This window comes from Gossypium hirsutum, chromosome A05 (assembly GCF_007990345.1).
Source record: "Gossypium hirsutum isolate 1008001.06 chromosome A05, Gossypium_hirsutum_v2.1, whole genome shotgun sequence".
Lineage (NCBI taxonomy): Eukaryota > Viridiplantae > Streptophyta > Magnoliopsida > Malvales > Malvaceae > Gossypium > Gossypium hirsutum.
Window position 1 is genome coordinate 110,875,621 of NC_053428.1, and position 17,825 is coordinate 110,893,445.

Here is a 17,825-nt window from a genome sequence, read left to right on the forward strand (position 1 = left end):
ATTTGTTAAGAGAGAATGACTACCTTTCCTTTATAAAACAACATCAAATTTCAATTTATACAAAAGGTGGCACCTAAGCTTCATCAGCAAGTCAAGCTCAGATGCATAATAAGTTACCTTTTTCTGGGATTAAACAGTATATGGCTATTTACTCGAAGGAAATTTTGAAACAGTAGGGCAGAAGTCATCACCCAACATATGTACCTGCCTAATAGGACGCAAATTTAAGAGGAGTTCATTTAGTTCTGATTCAATCTCCATACTTTCCATATCAGAAACAATATTTCCCATATTTGGCTGACCAAGTGCATTCGGTAAGCATGCACTAGCTGGATCACGTCGCATCAATTTATCAATATCATGCCTTCCAACGACCATATAACTCTGCTTCTCAAGAACTGCCTGAAAAATTAACAAATGTTTATGAATGAAAAATGTCTGTTACTGTATACAAGTACAAGATAAATGTATAAAGGCCAACTCTCTACTAGATTCACATTAATATAATGACAAATAGGGCAATAGTTTCAACAATCTCAATCAAATAATTTCAACAAGCATGAACTTCACTGCTTCTTGGTTTACACAACATCATAACATTTTAAACATTAGAGGTGGAAGCAGTTTTGATAACACCAAACATGCTTTAGCCTATTTTGGATTCTTTTAGGACATTTCTTGGTACTTATCTTTTGGAAGCTTTTTAACAGTCGTAAAATGCCATTAACATTTTTCTATCGGTCAAATTCTTTGCTTTTGTTTATGCATTGTTTACATGGCCTACAGCAGACAGAAAAATCATACATCTTATCCCTTGTTTGACCATTTATCTATGCTAATAAATGCAATTCCACTTACGCACTGAAAAATATATCTTCAAAAGTTGGATCCATCTTAAACACAAAGAGGGAGAGAAGAAAAAAACGCAAAAATCCTCCCCCCTTCTACCCATGCCTCCCACCTAAGGCTAATGTCTTGCACAACTATAAACAACCTATCTATTAACAATATCTAGAACAATAATTAATCAGGTGAAGACATCTATACATTCTTATGTAAAATTTTCTTTCTTAATAATTTCACAGGTTATTGATCTGACCAAACACTTCGAAAATAGAGAGAACAACTGATTAGAATTAGTTGGCAAAAAAAGATCAACAACAAATGAAGAGCATGTTAAAAAGCATATAAAAGCAACCTTAAGGAAGAACATGTATACGGAAGAATCCATACCTCCATGTATGAAGTTCGACATCTTTCAAAGGTTCGTTCAAGGAAAGTTTGCACAAACTTCACAAGTTCAGCTGCAAATTTAGGCATTGCTTGAGCCCAACCAAGCACCTAGTTAAAATAAAGTTCATTGTTATGACAGAAAGAACAGCTGTAGATGGTCCAGAAACATGTAGGGAGAACATTAAAGATGAACAAAGGAAAATGATAAATGAAAAAAACCTAATATGCAAAATAATGAACATAATATTGGCACAAGTGTTTTATTGCTAGTAACTCAAACAACAATTACCCAACCACGTACAGCTAGAGCATTGTTTCCCTCACCTCCAAAATGAATGGCCAACCATTCCTAAAACAATATCTATAAACCGAAACAATTTTTTATTACATGGCTCAACTATCACTCACATCCACTCCAAACAGTTTCAAACAAGCTAATAAACGCCCTGAATGGCAAAAAAGTAGAGAAAGATGAATTTGATGCATAAATGAAAAACCAAATGTGGGAATTGGTACCACATGATCCTACTAAAAATATTGTTTCTTGAAAGTGGTTGACAGGATCATGAGGAAAGCTCATGGTTTTATAGACTGTTACAAAGCTAGACTAGTGGCTAAGGGGTTTACTCAACAACCTAGTGTTGATTTTCAATTTACATTCAATCTGGTAGTCAAACCCACTACTGTTGGTTAGGTGCTCTCGATGGTCATATAGTTCAATTGGTCTTTGTGACAACTAGATGTTAACAATGCCTTTCTCCCAGGCCATTTGGATGAACAGGTCTATATGGTCCAACCTCCGGGGTTTAAAAACAAGGCATACCCCTCCCACATTTTCCATTTAAAAAAGCAATCTATGGACTCAAGCAAGCTCCTTGTGCTTGGTACCTAGAACTCAAGACTCATCTACCATATCTAGGATTTATAATATCTGAATATGATGCTTCACTCTTCATACATCTTGGGTCCTAGACAACTATGTATTTGTTAGTCTAAGTGGATGATATTATAATAATTGGCAGCCACACCTCAATTATTAACCAGGTTACTTCCCTTCATGATCGTTTTTCTAAAAGATCTTGACCCTCTAAACTACTTTCTAGGTGTTGAAGTGCCACGAGATGTAGATAGCATTATCCTGTCACAATCTAATCATATAAGTGACATATTGTGTGAAGAAAGTATGAACGACTGCATTGGTGCTAAACTCCATTGGGTGCCACTAAAATATTGCAAACCAACTATAGTTCTTCACTAACCCATGCAACCCAAAATAGAAAGGTTCTTGGGAAGCTACAATATTCCTTCACTCATCTAGACATCTGTTTTTCTCTCAACAAATTGTCTCAATTCATGTAATCCCTCTCTGAGATTCACTAGAAAGCACTAAAGCGGTTACTAAGGTCTCCTCGAAGCACTATTCAGTTTGGTTTATGATTAAACAGAAGTAAGGATTTCAGTCTCTATACATATTCTGATGTGGATTGGGCTGGAGAATGTCAATGATTAGCCTCTACTTCTGCTTATCTTTATAAGCTGGCCCTAAATAAAACAAAGAACAATAGCTTGACCCTCGACAGAAGTTGAATATCGTGCTGTTGCTAGTGACCTTACTGAAGCAGCTTGGGTAAAGAATCTTTTCCTTGAATTGCATATACTGCTTTGCAAAACTCCCACCATCTATTGTGATAATGTTGGCATCACATATTTTGTGATAATCCTGTCTTCCATAATTGAATGAAACATACTGTGGTGGATTTTCCAAACGTGCGAAAGCAAGTTGAAGTTGTTCACATCCATGTCATAGATCAACTAGCAGATAATCTCACCAAAGCTCTTCCAAAACCAGCTTTGACCATCATTTGTTCAAGCTAGGCATTGTTGTTTGTTGCCTATCTTTAGGGGGGGTGTATTGGCACAAGTGTTTTCTTGTTGATAACCTTGTATTTATGCTTATCTTGTTTCTTTGGTTTGTTTCGATTCTTTTAGGATACTTTACAAATTCAAACAATTCTTCTTCATTTGTTGGGTTGTTTAGATTCTCTTATGACATTTTATAAGTTTGAACAATTCTTCTTTTAAGGAAGTTGGCTACATTTCACTTGTAATTGAAGGCTGCTCCAGCTTCAATGAAAGGCATCTCAGTAATTCACAATTTCCTGTGTTTCTTTACATAATATAATGAGATTGAAAAGGAGGGAAGGAAAAAAGTTTCTTCAGGAAATAAGAAAATAAGATAAACTTGCCTCTTTTGCTAAGAAATCAATAGCGTGAAGCCCCTGCAAGACAGGTCGACCTTTCTCAATGGATGAATTATATGAAACATAGGGATTTGCCCGTGGCCGAAATGCAGCTGGACCTGTAAGAAAACATTTTCAGGTTAAGAGCATGAAAGGAATCCAACCAAAAAGTTCTAAAGGAGAAACAAAGATGGAACAAAAACTGGAGCATCATATATTGATATAACTGATGTATAACCATTTTTTAACCTTGCATTTCCCTATACAACCCACCTCCAGTCTCTTGCAACATAGATTTCAGTTCTCACAGAAATTTCTTCCATTATTCTCAGCTTTCTGAAATGAAATTACTACACTACATCACTTAGAAAATGGACATGTATATTTTCTTCCACTCAATCCATGTAAATAGGTAATGAATGCTCCATTAATCTCATTGCTGCCTTATTTATGGCTAATATCTCATGCAGGTTTATTTCTATTTTTAAATTATATTGTGCCAACCATCTTTCAGTGTACACTCACTAATATTCAACAAACACGATCAAACCCTTCCTTCTTTCTTGTAATAGGCATCTTAAGGTGCTAAATATTGAAAATACCAATAGTATGACTAATATAAAAATGAGATGGGAAGTTTTGATAAACAGTTTATCATCTAACAAAAACTATTAACATGAGGATGGATTGAAAAACGACTATTAATAATTGTGGGAGCCATATGGTTATAGAACTTGCTTGATATAGCTTGTTGTACACTTTTCCGGTAATCAACAAACATAGTTGGCAAAAGATGGTCTTTCACAAAGTTCTCCACAAAGGCTAGCAACCCATCATTCCTGCAATTATAGAAATTTTAGGACACAAAAGAACATTAAAGTCAAAGTTACAGTCCACTTGCAAATGAGTTAGCATATTTTACAAATCACAGAGCTTTGATAATACAGAGAGAAATTTAAGGGTTTTAAATATTTTCCCCTTCCACATGTCACTGCAAACCTGAAAACTTTGGTAAGAGATTGACAACAGTAGAGCACAGCAGGATATGAAAAATACTTGTGCTCTTTGCCTACCAGCTATCCTTAACTACTTTTCATATCATTCACAAAAGGTGTCACTTCTTTGTGCCACACACAAGCCTGGAAAAGAGACTTACCCAAGCTGGGAATATTTTTTTGGCAGCATAGAAGCAATCTTGTCTGTAAACTGCACCACATATCAGATCACAGAAGGCCATTTGCAGACCCATCAATGAACGTGTAACAAAAGACAAGTTTGAAAACATAGGTATTTGATTCTGATGGTCCCAAACCTGATGAACGGGCCGGTATAAAGATGCTGCTAGATAAATGCCTTGCTCAGGCAAGACAGTTGCAGAGCCATAACCTTCTTGTGAAACATTGGGACCCTTCTTATTCCATCCTTGGCGAATGAGATCAACGCCTATATGGTAGACATGCGTACAACAAAATATGTTGATAAGGAGATGATTAACAAAATGAACATGTCAAAGAAGTTACACATATAAAATTTGCAACTCAACAAGGAAATGGAAAACAAAAGTTTCCAATCACCACACTTAAAGAAAGAAATAATGAATGGCTACTGCAAAGAAAAAGCAATATATATATAGAGAGAGAGAAAGAGAGATAGATAGAGAGAGACTATATTAAATCAGCATAACAAAAATTTTCCTACTCAAACTGCTTGCTGAATCAAGCATATTGGATTAAAAAAATGGCTAATACACTAAAAAGCCATTAAACTACTACACTTAGATAGCGATTGCTGCTTTCCCATGTTATGATTCCAATGTAATGTGATTGTGATTGCCGAGAATGTTGTTTTACAATGCTTGGTATACATTAGAAGGTATTGATTAAAATCACAGGAAAGTTACACAATCACATTTGGTTCACTAAGTACTTGCTTAGGAATGTAACGGTAACTTACAAATTGAACCTTATTGAATAAAAGGTAATATTCATGTATTTAATTTTTATAATAAATTTTATTCTTAACAAATATTGGATTAAATATTTAACAATAAAATTTAATTGATAGTTTTTAAATTATTTTTTAGTTTATATTTTTAATTGAATGTAAAATTGTTTCCAATTTGTCTTGCATATATTTTCTAAATATAATAATGCATATATAAAACTTGTCTTGGAATAAATTAAGAAAGTTACTTGAGATCACGTTTTGTTTTAGCTAAAGGCTAAAACATAGGAATACAAAAAAAAAAAGAAAAAAAAAAGAAGCTAATTCCATGTATTGCTATGTGCAAAACTACAAATAATTAAATCATATGAATATAAAACTACAGGCGGTCTAACCCACAATTCCTACATAACTTAAATGGAACAATTTTGACCATATTCTACAAAAAAGATAAGTATTTCATATAAATACAAGTGCTAAATCAAATTTGTAGCTGAGAAGAGTTGGTTACCCTCTTTTGGTTCTTTACTGTCATTTCTTTTAGAGCTAAATCTCAAAAAGAATAAAGATGTTCCAAAGAAGCCCGAATTTTGTAATGAATTAAACCTAAACTATGACCTAATTCTCACAAAAGAATTGTTGTTTTGGTTCAAGTAGATATCAAAAAGTGATTTTTTTTTTTAATCAACAAGAGAATATAATAAACTTATAATGTTATAAATAAAATGGTTATGATCAAATCAGTCTTAGAGTTAAACCTAGACCTTAATTTTTTTTTTCCTATTGCTGATAAATATTCATAAATACTATAATAAAGTTGAATTTTCAATTAATATACCAAAAAGAAAAGAGAGAAAAACAATAGAAAATAAATATAATTTGTAAATGGTAAACTATATAGATGATTAAATATGCATATAAAAAATAAAATTAGGAAAAAAATTTCTTGCGAAGAATCCGTTGGAGTAATAGAGAAAATCAAGTAGAAGGAAGGAGACAATAGCTTCTTCTTTTTTTTTTGTTTATTAATATTCTAATACTATAAACCAATATAGCGTTAATTTTGTCTTAATATTTTTTTTAACTTTCCAATCTACATGAGAAAGCAACTTTCCCACCTTTTATCATGATTGCTATGTTCATGGGAAAGTAACCTTTTATCATGATTGCTATGTTCATGGGAAAGTAACTCCCAAAATGAATGTTAGATTCCAAGAAAAGTAAATAAAATTTAACATACCAAATGTTGGAATCACTTTCCAACTGATTAAATTCCTAGGAAAGTGACCACTTTCCATCATACTAAACGCTACCTTTGTTTAAAGAAACTCTTATACTATTTTCATAGTTAAATAAGCCTCTAACCTATGAGTTTTACTTATAAAAGCCCTTGATTTTAATGTTAAAGTAAAAATATTTTGAATTTCAAGCTCTTATCTTAATTTATTATTGATGCAATGGAAATTATATACACTTAAACAAAAAATTTAGAAGTGTAATCAGAATTTTCAAAAGAGTGATTAAGTGCATTATGTATATAAGTCCTTTCAAGAAAAATAATTCAACTATTCTTTTATTTTACTTTCAAAAAATATTCTTTTATTTTACTTTCAAAAAGTATTATTTTATTAATATTCTCACCAAATTCACATCAGCATATGAAATTAGTTTTACATTTTCAAAATATTTTTACTTTAATTTTAAAATCAAGGGCTTTCATGGATACAAAAAAATTGTTAGGGGCTTAGCTACAAAAATAGTATAGTGGTAGTTTAAGGACTTTTTTAGGATATTAGCCAAAAAATTTGACTTCATTTGAAAGATTCAAACCTGTGAATTTCACATTTAAAAGCCAAGTGAAAAATCTCATTCTACTCTCCCCCTGGTAGCAGACATAAAATACTTCAACTGAAGAAGTATCACCGCCATACATACTGTCAGTTAGATATAAGCAAGAACTTTAATTCTAAAATGTTTACAGTGAAGAAAAACAAGCTTCTACCGCATACGTTTAGAAATGAAATCTCATTCATTTATGTTTCATTTATCATTTGCCTTTTCCTCCAAAGAAATGCCCAAGATGGGGTGAACCCTCATTCTTATAATACTAGACATTTTCTAAAGTCATTACTCTTCAGGATTTACACTCAAAAGGTTAAGTTCACAAGATAGACTTTAATTAATTGGGCAGACATAAATCCCTCCTTGGCTGATTCATACTATTAATAAAAAATAGGGGAACTTCGCCAAATAATAACTGAAATTCCTTCACCAAGGAGAGCTCATTAATATAATATCAAATCACATTAATAATATATGGATTATCACAAAAGAACCAAAAACAATTCAATGAGTTTTGCAATAACTTGACTTTATCATACCCTGGTTCGGAACTGAAACAGTAGCATCTGTGAAACGGAAAGCAAAAGTGAGTGTGTCTTCTGACCCATCCCTGTAACCAACACTATCAACTTTCACACTTGTCGAACAAAATTAAGGGAATTTAGTAGGCAAATTATCACAGTTATAATGGTAAAACCAAAGAAAAAGTGCTAGCAATGGTACATAATGTTAAGCACCCAAGCAAGAACCAATATACTAGGCAAGAAACCTAATTTGAATATCGAGCCACAGAAAACTAAAGACTTAACTAATGATCAGTGAGACCAGTTAAATTATCACAGTTATAATGGTAAAACCAAAGTAAAAGTGATAGCTACGGTACAAAATGTTAAGCATCCAAGCAAGAACAAATAGACTATAGGCAAGAAGCCTCATTCGAACATCAAGCCACAGAAAACTAATGACTTAACTAATGAACGAAAAGACCAGTTACTCCCCGTAATCTTTAAAGTTTAAACCAATACCAACAACAGATCTAACATGTCAAAGAAAAAATAAGGGGGAAAAACAATGAAAAACACAACAAACTTGGGCTCTATTTCTATATTAAGCATCCAACCTAAAACCAACTGGCTATGGTGAGGCCCAACTAAATGCAAGCACAATAAACTCAAACATTGACTGATGTGGAATAAAACCGCTTAAGGAAATAACCTCAAAATGTAGCCTGTACAAAAAAGAAAATCAATTTGATATTTATTTTTGCCGTAATTAAGGAGAAATAGTATTGCATATTATCTATAATTGCAATTCTATGGATAAAATTATTACAACAATTGAAGCCCATATAGTGGAATATGGGCTCTAAAATGGTAGGTCGGTATTGATAAAAGAAAACTGCCCAAGCTACATGAAGATTCAACCAGGTAACCCAAATATGAAAATATGGTAGCAAAGTAAAGGAACATTGGAAACTATTACTGGATACTTATTTTCCTGGGAGTAGTATCATAAGAGATTCCAGTTACTTGCCTCTTTTCATTTGTAGGAACCTTGCTTGCAAGCCTGGCAGTTTGTGAGGCATCTGCTGATGCAGCCTCAGGAGTTGCTCGAAGAATCTCGCAAATGAGTTGTTGGCATTCACTCTGTAGCATATAATGCAAGAAATATTGAAAAATGAACATATAAAAGTTCAGGTTATTATGCAAAGATCAGTGCCCCAAAGAAAAAATAAAGCACAAGAGAAGATAGAAGACCTGTAATACTGTCAAGGAGAAGCCAATACTATAGCCTCCAGTAACTTGAGATGCTTCAGAATCCAGGTTTAAATTTGTTGACATTGACTTTTGTGCATTTGGGTCACTTTGTAGGGAAGATTTTGACTGAATAAGCTCTCCAACAACAACATGATTCTCTGATCAATTACAGCTGAGAAATTTAGTTTCAATTTTTAATATAAGAGTAAACAAAATAGAAAAGAATAAGAGTAATAAACAAAAAAGTCCATATCCCACCAAATATCCGAACAACAGACTCCAAAATTGAATCAAGAAGTTCTTTTGCAGCAGCTTGTGCTTTTCCTGTAGGAGCCATCACAAGGGAGACAGGGCTCACTGCCAACACAGTCCCAGCCAATGACATCCCATTCTGACGCTTCTGTTTAGGCAACTGATAGCTTCCTAACTGTCCATTTATAAAGTGCAGAGTGGAGTTACCAATTCGAGTGGCCTTATCATTTCCAGACCTTGAAGAATTAGCGAATTCTGCATGCGCTTTAATCTTGGAAGTGATAATCTCATGAATTGTGGGTCGCAATCGTTGGCTGTTACATAGATAAACCATCATGAAGACAAGTAATATCAAGAGCAGAATGAAAATAATAGAACTTAAGAAAAAAGAAATAAATTATTATTTGAACTTATCATGTCATTAATTTGTTATGTATGAACAGTTATCAAAGGAAAAAATGGCTAAAGACTACTTTCCATCATGCTCAGTACGTAATTTAAATCCAGACTTATTAAGTTCATATATCATATTAGAAAACCCTCTAAAAAAATTCATCAGTAGATGAGTAGATAAAGGAAAATTATTGTATACTAGAATAGTTATAGAAAACCATTTTCAGATTCTATCTAAAAGCACCGATGAAAGAATATAAGTTCTATCAAAACATGCTACTACCTAAGCAAAGCAACCAACCTTATTACAGCCCCAGCTGCAGCTACTTTGTTAAGCAAGCAGAGGCACTCCACCATGGTCTGCAAATACTTCACATGAAGTGGAGCATCACTCTTTTTAATTGTTTCCTAGAACACCAAGAAGAAAACAGCATTTGAATGCTAATGGTGAGAAAAATTAATGAAGTCAACTTCATGAGATGTGGTAATGTTAAGTGAAGCACTCATACAACAAATTCATCGGGAGTCGAACTTGAAAGCCACAATGGGATTTGATGGGATATGACTTTGGCATCTTTTGCATCACCAACATTATCATGTGGCTCCAAATAGCCATCCTCATCATGGCCATCATATGATGAACTGAGAAAAGAAAAAGGTGATACAAATTCAGAAAACTGAACAAACTGAGAAATATAATATTTCTAAAAAGCATGTAAAAAAAAGAAGCCTAAACAGAATTTTTCTTAAAGGAGAAAAAAAGCATAATGACTTTCTGCATATCTACAACACCAAGCAGTATAGACATCTGATAATTAGTTTATAATAAAAACTTAAAACCCGTGAGCAGGCATTGATAATGGGAGAAAATTTAGGCAACAAAATCCGTAAAAGAAAGCATTTTAGAATAGATAACAGGTTCAGAGATGAATACTTAGTAGACGAAATCACTAATCACATTTCATGTTGCCATAAATTTTAATACTGTATGATTCAAAAGAAAGTTTGGCATCCAAATCATTCTTCCACAAAACTCAACTAAAACAGAAGTGAAGGTTTGCTCTCCTATATTCTGAAAGAAATCTGTTTTCAGCTAGACATGGTCAGACTGTAGCCGAGGAAAGAACTATTCCGAGTCATTAACACTTAATAATAATGCTAAGAATACTATCATAACTGTTAAAGCATGAATTATATGATGTTTGAAACTCATAACATCCTTCAAGAGGAATGTACAACAGAGAAAAGCATATATAATCATAAATTTGTTTCATTTTTAAAATGAAAGACTGGGAGAAGTCAAGAGTACATAAAGAAAAATATTTTAAAAGGAAGGAAAAATCTAGACTTACCCCCCATCAATGGAACCTGGCCTGTATGACCCATCTACAATTCCCTGACTGCCAAACATACCATCACCTCTCACTGACCTGGTTCTTCGAGAGCCAGGATGCGAAGTATTTGCAGTGCATGCAACAGCTGTGGTTGTAGGCACTTCATCATCCTTTTCATGCAAGCTTGACGTAATTGAGCTGCAAAATTTAGTTGGCGTAACGACCAAAAGTTCTGTAAGAGGGAAAACGTTCTGAAATGCCCTTTACTGGCATAGAGAAAATGCAAAAAGTGTATAGAACCAGATAAGACATTTATTTCTTTCCAATTGAATGTGAACAAATGAAACGATGAAATGCAAAAAGAATATGCCATGGAAAGTTAAAAGTCCTTCATAGATAAAAATACCTGTATTCACCCTTATTGTAAAGATGTGCATGCAAATCCTCCAAAACTTTATAGAACAGAACACTTTGCAACTTTGACAGATCAGATCGAACATCTTGAAGAGCACCAACCTAGATTATACTGGGTTAGAATATTTAAGTTCAGGCATCTAAAGTTATATATATAGTTTCAATTTCACAAAAGTGAAGTGGACATAGAAAAAGATGGAACTTTTTATAAGAGTAAGATTTCTTTTGTCACTAGGTTGATTGATTGCTATTGTGAGCCTATGTTTTATGAACATATGAAATAAGACGTCACTCCCAACTTTATTTGAATTTATAAAATTACAACAAACATAACATAGACTAAGCTTCTTGCTTTTAAATGACATGGCTTCCATTTTTCTTTCTGTACTTATTTATATACCTATGGATTACTTTCCATAAGAATAGTTTAGAAATTGTCATTGTTCCATTTGGTTTTGTTGTAATTGTGTGTAGTCTATCAATGTTATTCCACCACAAATAAAGAGACAAAAGAAAATGATTTACAATGATAAGAGCGAGCAAAGAGAGAACATTGTGTTAGCATCTCTTTGGAACAGCATGTGCAGCCCAAATGACAATTAAAGGACTTGTTAGTTGAAGGTTAAAACTGTTCATATTTAATTTAGAGATCAATGTCTAGGCTTTCAAAACTGTAGGGTTCAACCTGAAACTGGGTCAAAATAAGGATTTTTTTGTGCATTTTTTCCAGATATTTAACAAAACACCTAGCCATAATCGTGAAAATATGCCCAATTAATTTGGGAGATCTAACAACTTTAAAACAGACATCTTATCTGTTTATGTCAAATCAACAAGCTGCTCTAAAAGATAAAAGAGTAAGAGAAGTTGAAACATTTTAATCCAGTGCAAATTTAATCATGGAACTGGTAGGAACAGGAGCTAAACCAAATTTTACCCAAATAAAGCAAAGAATATAAAGGTATACACCACTTGCAACATTGTATCAACAGCACTAGCTAAACCAAGGTTTCACTTTCTTCTACGTAAAGCAAAGAATACACTATAAATACCGTTTGGAGACCCTCTCGCTCAAGCATCAATACAGACTGAACAAGCGATTGAGCTGCAGCATAAAGTTGATTATCAGAAATGAGCTTCTCAATACAAGCAGGAACCTGATCCATGTAACAAACAAACAAGGTGGTGCTTCAGATTTACTTGATTTACTGCAGCAACATAGGTACATGAAAGGAACTGAAGTGCCAACTTCTAGAGGAGATGAAGCATTTCAATACTAACAAAATAGCATTTGAATGGATGAAATAATAATCAACAAACCTTAGCTATGCCCTCAATCTGATCTAACAAGGAAATTATGTGACGCAATGTAACTGATCGATACCACAACTGATGCAATTGTTTATTCCGTACACCTAGACATTTTTTAGCCTCAGACAAGTCAACCTTTAAGACACCAATGCTTTCAGAAGATTCACTGAATAACCGCAAGATCTGAAAAGGAATGAATAGTTAGTGATAAAACATGTAACAGCTAACTTTCCACTTCTAATTTCAACAAAAGAAGGAAAACAGAATGATAAATTGACATTGACATCAGAAATGGCACCTATACCAGAGATAATTAGTTTTGATTGTAAATTTATTTATGTATCTTGTATGCCCAGTTTGTTCAAATATTATAGTATGGATCTTTCAATTCCCTCAAATCTTACCCATTATTTATCTTAAGTGGGATTTATTACCATGAGTGTTTGATGGACGTCAGATTGATAGAGGGCTCTCTAACACAGGACTGATGATCAACGGCATAACTAGGGATTTAAATACTTGATCAATGGACATAGTTCATTCTATACTAGATGCCCAAAAAATGAGTGTCTTGATTTAAAATTCTGAAGAAGAATGAACAGTTAGGAACCAAAATTGTAAAACCACACTTTCCTCTTCTCATTTCTAAAAAGAGAAGGAAAAGAGAGAGAAAATGGCACTGACATGAGAAATGGCACCTAATGGAAGTGTCATATCAAACTAGTTTTGCAAATTTATTTACTCATTTTGTACGACCTATTTGTTCAAATATATAATAGTATGGATCATTCATGTCCCTCAAACTCTTATCCATCCACTATTTTTCACCCATAGGATCAGACCGATAGAGGGCTCTATAACATAGGATTGATGATCAAAGGCATAATTAGAGATTTAATAGTTAATTCATGTGCATATTTTATACTTCTATATTAGAAGTCCAAAATGAGCGTCTTGATTTAAAATCAATATTTTATTATTTTATTTTTGCACATTATCTTAATTTCATAGCCAAAATGAAAAAAAATATTAAGAAAAAAAAAACCTTCCTCTTCCCATATATTTAGCCATCTTTAGGCTTCCTAAATTTTATGGGGGCATCATTTATTGTACTTACATTGGTCTTAGAAAGCATTCATTTTCAAAATTTTACCTAGCAAATTCGTGCGCATAAAGAGAGAAGCAGCAAGTGAGGCTAACTTTGTAAAGTTTACAAAGCATTCCAGGACATCTCAAACTAGACAAAATATTGTGGAAGCAAAACGAAAGGAAATGTTTTGAGGAGAAAACTATTTGAGAATATAAAAAAGTAAAACATACAAAAATAATTACTGCATCCCTGAAAGTTTTGGAGATTCAAATGGGACAATAATCATGTCCCAGAAGAGCGACACAAAAAAGGTTAAGAATCCATAAAAACAAACCAAATATCATATCTGGAAGAAAAAAGTACATAAAATTATCATCCAAGAGGGCAATGATGAATTGCAACTTTTCTCTTCCTAGTATCAGATCAGCAGAACCATAGGACACAAGTGCAAAAACTATAAAAGAGAAAACACAGAAAGAAATACTTCTCTTAGTTTAGTAGCATTTGGAAAAATATCCATGGTTTGAGGGAGTGTTAAACTTTATTACCCCTTACTTTCAATTGAATTTTTAAGTTATGCTATTTTGTTAGTACTATTTAAAATGGTTTTATAAATCAATAGAGTTTGTTAGACCATAAAAAACCAATAAAAGAAGTGCAGAATCTAGATAGTGATTGCTAGAGTTAATAGTTAATATAGAATTTTTTAGCACTAAAATAACTAGTAAATAGCATTGTTTTCATTAAAAGAATTAACATAAGAGAATATGGTTCACTTGCAATGAACAAAATGCTAATATCAATAAAAGAAAAAATTCCATCAAAACTTAAAAAACAAGACAAGAAAAATTAAAACAAAATTCTCTGAAACATATGTTTGATCCTACCCATTTCTAACTCAGCAAGAATCCCTCTTGAAGCATAAACTATGACACAATGAGACATCTATTTGTAGAGTAACTCCTTTGAACCCACAATTATGTTAACATCATAACTACTTATACTTATCAATCTAGGTAAAAATCAGACCAAAGGTCGAACAGGTTAAACCTCCTATTCTCCGTTCAACCTGTTGGGCCAGTCTGTTCAATATAATTAGATACTGTTAAGCATCCAACATAAAACCAATGGGCAATAGGTGGAGTGGCCCAACTTTAATATAAGATCATGAGAAACCTAACACTTAACATATGAGGGAAAACACCACTTAACACTCCCCCTAAACAATCATCATCCCAACCTAACCCATTACAAGGATAATCTTCATAGCAAATGAATAAACATAACAATAATTACCAAAATTCTGTTAATTTACAAAATAAGCAACAGCTGTAGGGTTCCTCAGTCTTCTGAGAGTTTTGCTAATAATTTTAGTGTCACCATATCTAATAGTAAGCTAATAATATAGGACTGCAGAACTTTTAGTTTCTAATTTTTAGGGATATTCCTCAGTCTTCTGAGGTTTGCTAATATTTTCAGTGTCACCACATCTAACAGCGAGTTATTCATATATGACGGGAATTTTTTATTTTTACTTTTTAAGGATATAGTCCCTTTCTCAACAAAGTATAATAGTTATCCTGAGAAGAAACCATGATTTATCAAAGGAATATGAACTAGTGGTAGTGGCAGTTATAGTATATAATTATGGTTAAAGACATTTTTTTCCCATTCATCCGTAATTTTCCAGTAAGATTTAGAATAAAAATCAAATGATTTTATGATTCGAAACTACATAGAACAATGTTCCATACTCCCTGTCCAAGTGAGGACCCAACATTACCTGAAAAAGTTTCACTGAGAAAAATATGAACATAAATTCATGTGCTCAGCAGCAAATCACCACAATGGTTTTGAAGTAAATTAATTTTCCATTTAACACCCCCCCCCGGCCGGGGGAAATATCATTAGCAGAAAACCAAGCAATGAGAAACTTGAGAAGCAACAAAAGTTTAGCTTGGGAAGAAACTAATAAAGAACCTGAGAATAATTTTGAATTGCTTTGTTGAATCCCCCGTGATAAGCATGCACAACTTCATCTACAACATCCTCGACAACATCGCTTTGTTCCTTTAAAAACTGGAGCTCGCCTTCACGATCTTTTGATGTCAGGATACGGACAACATGAGGTAGTGAATCAAAACGTGCACTTGCCCAACTCTCATCTATTCTAGAAAGTTCATCCCTTAAGTGCTGCAATTAATCATAAGAAATCAGAAGAAGAACCATTAAAAAAACACTAAAACACATAGGATAATCTAAGAAATGCATCATTATGTTCTTCACTAATTTTATCAAATTCTTCACCAAAAGCAGGTGCCTGATAACAGCAAATGAAGCTGCCTACCAATCAAAAAAATAATACCATCCAAGTAAACATCCTGATCTAAACCATAGCAACAATCAGAATACTATTCGAACTCCACCAGCCTCAAGATGATTGCCAAATTTTGCAATAATAATGACACCATTTTGCTGTTACTTTTATTGCTTAGTTTTTGTTTCTGAACGAAAAAAAAAAGTTGTTTGAATATGAGAAGAGTGTTGCTTTCAAGAATAATTATATATTATATTACTACTGCATTTTTTCCTCAAGAACAAAGCACATGACATTTACATGTATATAAGAAATCTATACTAGAATTATGTGATTTTGAGGTCATTTATTCATGGCTAACCTGTCACAATTCTGCTTGTTGGCAATCTTTTTACAAGCAATAGCAAAAACAAAGTAGTAAAGCAACAACCTATGTTGCTCATACTCTTAAAACTTTCTGATTTCAATTTGTTGAAGTATTAGTGTCCAACACATATTCAGACACTGGTATAGGAATTAAGCTTAAACTCTTAGAACCAGAAGAAGAGTGAATTAAGCTTACTTCTTTATCTGGAGGAATGGGAAATCCATCAAAAATCCCCATCACAAAAAGCCTTTCACTTCTCCCACGCTAAAACCCCTCCGAAGAACAGCGTGAACTCAACTAATGGCAACAATCCGTCTAATCCACCTGAAAAGAAAATTCCGAACAAAAATAAATAAAAAGTAAACATTTTATTGCCTCTAAAAAAAAGGAGACATTTTATCATTGCCAGCTACGTTCTTAGAGCTCAGTGCAAGAAAGAGAACAATTGGGATGAATTTTTTATACTACTAATAACAATAAGGAATTAATAAAAAGAAAAGTATAAACTTCAGAATTTCCTTTCCAATCAATTTTCCATTATTATACCGGTGACCAAACAACAGACAAAAAAATAGTTGAATGAAAACCGAAAATCAAGAGAAATGAGTTCAGATCCAGTACGCAGAACACCAGAACAGACGAAATATCAAGCAATGCGAAGTTTGATTAAAATCACTGAATAAATAGAAGAAATCGAAAGAAAGTTGAAATTTCGAAAATCATGCGATTCAAAGAACTAAAACAGATCAAATCATTTTATCAAAAGTAAATAAAATCTATAAATCAAGAACGAATAAGAAAAAGAAGAGAATTGGAACTGTGAATCAATGAAAGAAAAACAAAAGGTAAAGTGAGCTTCAGTCATCTCCCTTCGGGTTACCTGCCACAAAGCGCCAAACGTTTTCAAAGGGCGTGCCGCAGTTGACACGCCGAGCTCGAGTCAAATTCAGATCCCTTCAATGGCAGAAGAAGAAGAGAAAGAAGAAAGAAAGAAAGAAATGTCAAAATCTTACAATAGAAGAAAGACGAACAAGAACGATTTTTCGATTGGAGCTATCGAGTTTATTACTGTTCTTTTTTCTTTTTATATTTTAAAATGGATAAAAAATATATAAAAAATCCAAAAGGGTCGGGTCGAGTATTTGATTAAAAAATGAGTGATATAAAATAAATAGAGATAATAAAGAATAAGAAAAATATGGCGACTAATAGAAAATATATTTTATTTATCCCATATTACCATGCTCTTCAAATTAGGAAAAATCATAAAAATGGTTAAAAGGAAAAGAGTACACCTTGTTATAGACTCCCCCAATAATAACATTACATCA

General features: G+C 33.0%; 1 protein-coding gene across 2 annotated transcripts in view; it reads right to left on the reverse strand.

The window, feature by feature from the left end:
* Positions 1-17,571, reverse strand: part of LOC107904245 (exocyst complex component SEC8) — a 28,585-nt gene extending 11,014 nt beyond the window's left edge. For both annotated transcript variants that reach the window (XR_001686171.2, XM_016830555.2), the window contains exons 1-19: positions 17,375-17,571; positions 16,690-16,818; positions 15,791-16,003; positions 12,730-12,903; positions 12,462-12,566; positions 11,402-11,511; positions 11,014-11,193; positions 10,171-10,303; positions 9,963-10,069; positions 9,275-9,582; positions 9,017-9,174; positions 8,793-8,905; positions 7,799-7,869; positions 4,786-4,916; positions 4,630-4,679; positions 4,212-4,312; positions 3,480-3,592; positions 1,234-1,341; positions 205-402 (exon numbers count right to left, since the gene is read on the reverse strand). Coding sequence is in view for 1 of the 2 variants with exons in the window: in XM_016830555.2 (XP_016686044.1) it covers positions 205-402; positions 1,234-1,341; positions 3,480-3,592; positions 4,212-4,312; positions 4,630-4,679; positions 4,786-4,916; positions 7,799-7,869; positions 8,793-8,905; positions 9,017-9,174; positions 9,275-9,582; positions 9,963-10,069; positions 10,171-10,303; positions 11,014-11,193; positions 11,402-11,511; positions 12,462-12,566; positions 12,730-12,903; positions 15,791-16,003; positions 16,690-16,731 (2,415 nt within the window). In the remaining variant the exon portion in view is untranslated. The remainder of the gene's footprint in view (positions 1-204; positions 403-1,233; positions 1,342-3,479; positions 3,593-4,211; positions 4,313-4,629; positions 4,680-4,785; positions 4,917-7,798; positions 7,870-8,792; positions 8,906-9,016; positions 9,175-9,274; positions 9,583-9,962; positions 10,070-10,170; positions 10,304-11,013; positions 11,194-11,401; positions 11,512-12,461; positions 12,567-12,729; positions 12,904-15,790; positions 16,004-16,689; positions 16,819-17,374) is intronic.
* Between the last annotated feature and the right edge of the window lie 254 nt (positions 17,572-17,825).